This window comes from Nestor notabilis, unplaced genomic scaffold, assembly GCF_000696875.1.
Source record: "Nestor notabilis isolate BGI_N333 unplaced genomic scaffold, ASM69687v1 scaffold26813, whole genome shotgun sequence".
Lineage (NCBI taxonomy): Eukaryota > Metazoa > Chordata > Aves > Psittaciformes > Psittacidae > Nestor > Nestor notabilis.
Window position 1 is genome coordinate 6,440 of NW_009921045.1, and position 7,848 is coordinate 14,287.

The window sequence follows — 7,848 nt, forward strand, 5'->3', positions numbered from 1 at the left end:
AGGAAAGGTGAGAACAGGGAGAGGGCCCAGGTGGCTTTGGAGAGGTGGTGGTGGGAGCTGAAGCTCTGTTAGATGCTGTAGGGCCCACGTGGAAGCGTGTCACCATGTGTCTGCCCCAGCCATGGGTGACTGTTCTTATGCTGTGACCCGACTCAGCTCCTTCACTGGGAGCTGGTGTCTTTGTGCAATGAAGAAGGAAGGAAGTATTTCAAGTAAGGTGAAGTCATTACACAGGGCTTGTTTCCATGAGGAAGCAATGTGGAATCTGTGCTCAGGTCTGGGTGCTCCATGTGGAAGAGCACTAGCAGTTCAAAGGCTTCTCCACCCAGTTCTCCAGCATCTCCCCTCGTGAAGGATGCTGAGTGTGAGTGTGACCTGGCTTTGTGGGTTGCTGGTTTCAGAGCACCTGGCTGGGGGTGTTACTGTCTGTACCAAACCCACCCATCCAAAATCAAGCTGGAAGGTGGCTGGGCTGGGCTCTGCCTGCACTGTGGGGCTGTGCTGGCCATGGCCTTGCTCAGGCTCTGTTCTTTCTCTCCACATCCAGATGTGTCAAGTGTGTAAATAAGTACTCGACCCCGGAGGCGCTGGAGCACCATCTGCAGACAGCGACACACAACTTCCCCTGCCCTCACTGCCAGAAGGTGGGTGACGCTGCCTGGGCCAGGCCTGGACATGTCATGAGGGCTCTGAGGGCACCCTCTGCTCCCTTTCCTCTCCCTTCCTACCTCAGTACCGACTGGCAGGCTCATGGGGGGCTTTTCAGAGAGGCAGAGGTGATGGCACTGCTCACCGCCAGCTCTCTGGCCTCTCACACAGTACGTTCCTCCCCACAGTGCTGGCTTTTCTCCTGGTCCCATTTGCTGAACAGAATCTGTCAGGGTTCCCCCTCATTCCTCTCTTTTGGATGTGTGCTCTGTGTCCTTGCCAAAGAGAAACCTGTTCGAGTGATGTGACTGGGACCACACTGACGCCCGGGTAGGTTTGGGCTGAAAACCCTCTCTTCAGCACAAGTTTGAGGGGCAGAATTTTGTGGGGTTTAAATTCTAATAAATTATTTTTTGAAATCCGGACTAAAATGTGGCCCTTTGCTCCTCTGTTTGTAGCAAAGGAACTGCACATCCTGCAGGGGGGGCAGGGACAGTGTCAGAGGAGTGACCACTCTGTACTGAGGTAGCTCAGGAAGGGGAGACGCGCTCCTGCCATGGTCAGAACCCATCCTGCTGTACCTGTCTTCTCTCCACTTCCCCCACCAGTGACAGATGCCCTTCTGAGCCTGGTGGCACTTCGAGCATGCAGCATGGGAGTCTGAAAGCCCGTTACCTGCAGCAGTATTTGTTACTTCTGTTTGTATTCTTACTAATACTGCTGTTTTCTGGAGATGTGAGAGCACAGAACCCCTGTGCTCCCTTCAGCCATGTGCCTGAAGCGTGCTCATGAGGCGTTCACTCAGCTTGGGTTTGCAGTGTCCCATTAGCCAAAGGAACTGTTCACGCTGGCTTTACAAAGAACAGGAGCCTTTGCTAACAGATTCTTGGGAAGCAGAAACTGAAGTTCACACTGTGGGAAGGTGATAACTCCTGGGGGTCCTTGCCCTGCTGCTGGCTTTGCTGGGAGACTGGGCATCCGTTGGGGTGCTGGTCCTCTGCAGTATGGTGTTACAAAACTGAGCAGCAGCTCCTAAGAATAAGAAGGTTTGGGTTTTTTGTTGTGTTTTGTTTAGTTTCTTCTCTTTTGTTAAGCTCTATCTGTATATTCCCTTACAGAAACCTGAAGGTTTTCTCAGTGCATCCTTCCTGAGCAAGGAGTTACCATGAGCTTCTTATGCTTTCTATACAGGCAACACCTTGTGCAGGGGCAGTGATGCCTCGTGTGTGCTGCTGGCTCTTAGCCCTGGTTTGGGTGCTCTGACGCCCCTGGTGCTGGCTCTGAGCCTGCTCTGTGTGTTGTAGGTGTTCCCCTGCGAGAGGTACCTGCGGCGCCACATCCCCACGCACGGCGGCGGCAGCAAGTTCAAGTGCCAGATCTGTAAGAAGTTCTTCCGCCGGGAGCACTACCTCAAGCTGCACGCACACATCCACTCGGGTACGGGGACCTGTCCTGCCCGTCGTGGGGTGGAACTGGATGGGCTTTAAGGTCCCTTCCAACCTAAACTGTTCTATGGGCTCCCCTGGCACCGCCGTGCCTGTTGTCTCTGTGTCATGGTCCTTCCTGCCCTGGCTGTTTTCCTGGTACCCAGAGTAACAGTTGACTGTACGGGGTCATTTGTGGCAACATGGATTCAGGAGATGTCTTTGGTTTAGCCTCATGCCCAGTGCTGCACCACTTAGAAGTGGGACACAGAGGTTCTCGGTTGCCTGTGGTTGCAGAAGCTGGCTCTGGAGAGCAGGAGTGGTGTGGACTGTATCCATCCACTTACCCATCAGGAAGGATAGGGAAGTTTGGAGAAGTCTGTGGAGAAGCAGAGTGTCCAAGCTCTGTGTGACCAGACTCTCCCTGACTCTTGCTCTCTTTTCATCCAGGTGAAAAGCCCTTTAAGTGCTCAGTGTGTGACGCAGCTTTCAACCGGAAAGACAAACTCAAGCGACACATGTTGATCCATGAGCCTTTCAAGAAATACAAATGTCCCTTCTCGTACGTAGTGTATCTCCAGGGTGGTGGCATGTCTTAATGGGGCTGGGATGCACGTCTTAATGGGGTTGGGATGGAAGAAATGTCTCCTGCAGGTACTCTAGGGTACATGTGTGCCATCTACCAATCCACTGCTGCTTGGGGAGGTGGGAATGCTGTGTGCTGTTAAACTGGGAACCCAGAAGTCCCAGTCTTTTGCCATTGACTTCCTGTGGGGTCACATTATTTTGTCTCAGTTCATAAGCCCTGTTAAATAAAGCCTGCCTTCACTGGAGGAGTGTGGGTTACACCTGGGGGGCACTGGAGTGTTTAACCACAAAGCAAAGGGTTGCCCAAATGGTGGGCTCTCCCTGACTGCCACATCTTGAAAAGCACTTGGCAACATAGGAGCTAATGTATGAGCCAGAGAAACCCAGGTTTAGGAGGTGCATCCCCAAATCCATGGCAGAGCCATGGGCCTCCTGAGGTAGCCAAGACAGGCTGCCTTCTCCCTGCTCCAGCCACCTTGTGGCTCCTTCCAAAATACTCCAGTTGGGATCTTGAGCTGGCTGTTTTTAGATGCATTCACAGTGAGACACAGACCGTGTGTAGTACAGCCAAAGCCACATGTCCCTGTAGCAGCCTGTTTATTTCTTGTCCCTCTCCAGAAGGGCTGAAATAGTGGAGCTTCTACGAAGACTGCACCAAGGGACCCATCTTTATGGTACAGGATGTGTTTATACATTGATCTCAGTGGCTTCATGCTGCTCACCAGCATTTCTTGTTGTTACAGAAGCCACACGGGCTGCAATAAGGAGTTCAACAGGCCTGACAAGCTGAAGGCTCACATACTGTCCCATTCGGGTAAGTGCAGCTCTGCCAGTGGTTGGCAAGGAAGTGACTGGGATTCACTGGTGCTGCAGGAGCGTGTTACAGGAGCAAACCTGAGCAACAAGAGAGAGCAAACCGTGGAAGTGCCTCTGCTTTGTAACCCCAGAAGCACAGGATGTTTCTGAGAGGTGTTTTCCCTGCAGTGGCCCTGTACCACTGCTCAGCCAACGCAGCTACTGTGTAGCTTCCTCTGTGAGGATTCCCACTGCCTGTGGTACAGTGTTCCCAGGTACAGGCCTAAATGCTGGATAGAATTTACTAGCTTTAGGTTTTTGCTCTCTGTTGCTGCAAGGCTGTGTAAGTGAGCTTGCATTTAGAGCTGTGTCTCAGCTTTGGGCTCTTTTCTAAGGCAGTATAAACCTGTAGGCAGGGCCTGCTGTGAGGCTCAAAAGCAGAGCTGGATTACTTGGTGTGTTTGCTACCAAAGGAGTATGCAGAGTGCTCTGTCCACTCCTCCCCCCAAACCATCCGACATTCAAAAGGAGATCTCATGGGATTTAGTTCCCTTCCCATCCCCAAAATGATGCTCCCACTCCTAATAAAGACATGATTTATTCCCATGCCCCAGGGAACCTTCAGACTTGTCTCTCGGGGTAAAACTGAAAGTCTTTTCTTATGCCTGTCATGTCCGAAGCCCTGCAGAGTGTGATCAGCTGGGTCTGTGCTGACTGTGCAGTGGGTGGTTTGTTTCAGACTGTCCATTCCCATACTTGGGAGGAAAAAGAAAGTGAAATGTCTTTACTTGGCAAATACACTTGGAAAAAATCAGAGTTTTACATTTTCATCATAATTACCTGACATTCTTTCCTGGTGGTATTTTAATCCTCTCATTTAAGGCAAGAACTATGGTTTTAGCTTGTAAACAGAGACATCCAAGGTGTCCACTCGCCCTTTTCTGACTGCAGATTTGCTTGGCACAACGTGTTCTTCTTTTTATCTGGGAGCATCTCCTTGGAAGAGGAGATGAAGCTGTCACAGAATCCCAGAATCCCAGACTGGTTTGGGTTAGAAAGGACCTTAAGATCATCCAGCTCCAACCCCCTGCCGTGGGCAGGGACACCTCCCACTAGAGCAGGTTGCTCCAAGCCCCTGTGTCCAACCTGGCCTTTGGGTCCACCTTGCCCTTGAACACTGCCAGGGATGGGGCAGCCACAGCTTCTCTGGGCACCCTGTGCCAGTGCCTCAGCACCCTCACAGGGAAGAACTTAACCTAAATCTCCCGTTTCAGTTTGAACCCATCACCCCTTGTCCTATCACTCCAGTCCCTGATGAAGAGTCCCTCTTCAGCATCCTTGTAGCCCCCTTCAGACACTGGAAGCTGCTCTGAGGTCTCCACGCAGCTTCTCTGCTCCAGGCTGAAGAGCCCCAATATTCTCAGCCTGTCTCCTATGGGAAGGGGCAGGTTTCCCTGGTGGATGCAGGTCTCTAACCAAGCTCTCTCTCCTCCCATGCTCTGTGCAGGGATGAAGATCCACAAGTGCCAGTACTGCAACAAGTCCTTCAGCCGCCGAGCCCACATGATGGAGCATCAGCGCTCACACACCGGCAACTACAAATACCGCTGCCCCACGTGCAGCAAGGGCTTCACGCGCCACAAGTACATGAAGGACCACAAGTGCCGCCTGGGCTCCCCCAAGGACAAGGACCTGCAGCTCAGGAAGCCCCAAAAGAAGCGGGTGCCCCGGGGGCGCAAGGCAGGCCTATCCCTCCCCACCCCGCTGGGGCTGGCAGAGCTGAAGGACGGGGCTGCTGGGGAAAGCCTCCCTGAGGGTGGCCCGAACAAAGAACCCTTCCAGGAGTCAGACGCTGTCCTGTCCATCGTGGTTGGGGGGTCAGGAGCTGCTGACTCAGACCTGGTTGTTCCTGGGCAGCCCAACAGCATCACGTCCAATTTGGCCCTAGCAGAACTGCAGGCTGCCTCGGACGGCCCCTGCACCATGCTGGCTGTCCCTGTGTACATCCAGACAACAGAGTGACAGTGCACAGAGCCACTGTGTGGCTGAGGGCTGCTGCTGGGGCTGTCACACTTGGTGCTGAAATTTATCCTGGTGAAAAAGACCAAAGCTCTTGTGGGGAGGTAGATGGGCACGGGAGAGAACAGCTTTCCTCTCCACTTGTTCTTCCCATCCTTGGGTAGAGGGCTGCTTGGAAGCCACCGATGGCTACAAGGCACTGAAGAGAATGGCTCCATTATTTCTTGTCCATCTGCGTCAGCTTAGGGCAAGAAAGACCAAGATCCCTGAATCAGGGTAAGAAGGAGCATGCAAATGTGCACCAAACAGAGCTGCTGAAATGGGGCGGCTTTGCAAATCACAGCCTGTCCCATCTGTGGTTTTTCTGGCCTAAAAGTTGTATTGCCCAGTATTTGGGTGGCCTTTCCGAGAGCAAACTATTGATCCTTCCTAATGGAAGCAAGTTCATCTTGAGATCCTTTGGGAACACTGTTCAGAAATACCCTGACAGACTTATCTCTGGTATCTTTCACCTCTCTGTCTCTTATCAGTAGAAAGATGACCTTGTCTGTACATGTGTTATAAACACCATGGACCTCCCGTGCTGTGTGGAGTTGGTGGGTGGGAGCATGCTCCTGTGTTGCCTCTTCTCTCTGGCTGGTAATTCTCTCCAGGGTGTGTTCTTTTTGTGGTTCTTCTCCATATCCAAGGATCTCAAAGTGCTTTTAGACATCCATGAGTCAGTCCTTATAGTGACAGTTAAATGTGACTCCTTCTGGGTATGGGGACGAGATTAAGGCCTGGGTGAAGTGACCTGTCCTGGTCATGCAGAAACCTGTGGAGCACCATGAGGCAATTTTCCAGCATCAGCTCCTGTGCTGCAAGGTTCTGCCTCCCAGCCTGTGTGTTCCCTCAGCTCAGTTCCATGGGCCAGTTGCTCCAGTGGGTCACGGGCAGGTGGGACTCGGTCAGGTAGCAAGAAACTCCAGTGTGAGAAGAGAAGGCTCCTGAAGGGGACACGTTAGAGCAGCTCCAGTGCCTAAAGGGGCTCCAGGAAACCCAGAGAGGGGCTTTGGACAAGGGCCTGGAGGGACAGGACAAGGGGAATGGCTTGAACCTGCCAGAGGGGAGATTGAGATGAGCTCTTGGGCAGAAGCTCTTCCCTGTGAGGGTGCTGAGGCGCTGGCACAGGGTGCCCAGAGAAGCTGTGGCTGCCCCATCCCTGGCAGTGTTCAAGGCCAGGTTGGACACAGGGGCTTGGAGCAACCTGCTCTAGTGGAAGGTGTCCCTGCCCATGGCAGGGGGTTGGAGCTGGAGGAGCTTTAATGTCCCTTCAACACAAACCAGTCTAGGATTGTACAATTCTGTGACTGGGACAATTTCTGGTGTCCATTTGGCTTCTGTCTGATTTCCCAGGCAGGATTCCCAAGGCCAGCACGGGGGCAGGGCTGGAGGCCAGGGCAGGCAGGAGAGCACCAAGCGTGCTGCTCCCTTCTCCACTGCCCTGCCCGGCTCCTTCCTTCCTGTAGCACACTCAGCCTCTGGCTTTGTGCTGCCACTGGTTGCCTTACGTCACCCCAGAGACTCACAAGGTTCCTACCAGGACAGGTCCCACAGCCTTTGCTCACTCACTTCCCAACTCCCTTTTTGCCCATTTCACTTATTTGTGATGCTTCTGTACCTCCTGCTGTTGGTGGGGGTTAGGAAATGGAGCACAGGGCTTAGAGGGGGAGGCTAGAGAAGGGGGTTGTTCAGGCTTTAGAAGAGGTTAGTAGAGGTCTTGCTGCTGCCTGGCAGGAGGGGTGGAGAAGGTGGGGCTGGACAATTGGAGGTGCACTGGGATGGGACAAGAGGCAACAGGGACATGTTGGAACGTGGCAGCTGCTGACACGATACAAAGGAAAGACATTTCTACACAGAGAGGCTGTGAGAGCTCAGAACCGTCCTGCTCTGAGTGGAGGTGGCTGGGCTGGAGGCCTCCAGATGGCCCTTCCTGCTTAGAGTTCCTGTGCTTCTGTGAAGCATCTTTGAAGGGCAGAGTTCACCTGCCCACAGTGTAATGTATTTTAAGTACTCAGCTCTCCCAGGAGGGGAACAGGATCAGGAAATCATTTGCTAAATATACTTTTCCTCTTTACCCTCCTCTGTACCTGCACCACACGGTGTCGTTATGTGGGCTCCAGTGCTCGCTGCAGCGCGGTGCTTGGGTCTGTTTTGAGATGATGATGTGCTGTGTGCTCGGAGGCTCTGATGGAGGCCTGGCCTTTCCTTCCTGAGCCCTGCTTCCCACCAGGTCTGCGCATGGGCCAGTCTAAGGACGATTCTGGGAGCTGGTTTCCACTGGCTGTGCTGAGTGTTAACACAAGGAGTGGAAGCAGAGGCACAGAACAGCCTC

The 7,848-nt window shown here is 53.1% G+C and overlaps 1 protein-coding gene across 1 annotated transcript in view; it reads left to right on the forward strand.

Annotated features, from left to right (window-relative positions):
* Nucleotides 1-6,052, forward strand: part of ZNF341 (zinc finger protein 341) — a gene marked incomplete at its 5' end in the record, with an annotated part of 11,335 nt that extends 5,283 nt beyond the window's left edge. The window contains 5 exons of the mRNA XM_010010974.1: nt 548-644; nt 1,953-2,085; nt 2,523-2,634; nt 3,404-3,474; nt 4,963-6,052. Coding sequence (XP_010009276.1) covers nt 548-644; nt 1,953-2,085; nt 2,523-2,634; nt 3,404-3,474; nt 4,963-5,477 — 928 coding nt within the window. The remainder of the gene's footprint in view (nt 1-547; nt 645-1,952; nt 2,086-2,522; nt 2,635-3,403; nt 3,475-4,962) is intronic.
* Nucleotides 6,053-7,848: the final 1,796 nt, after the last annotated feature.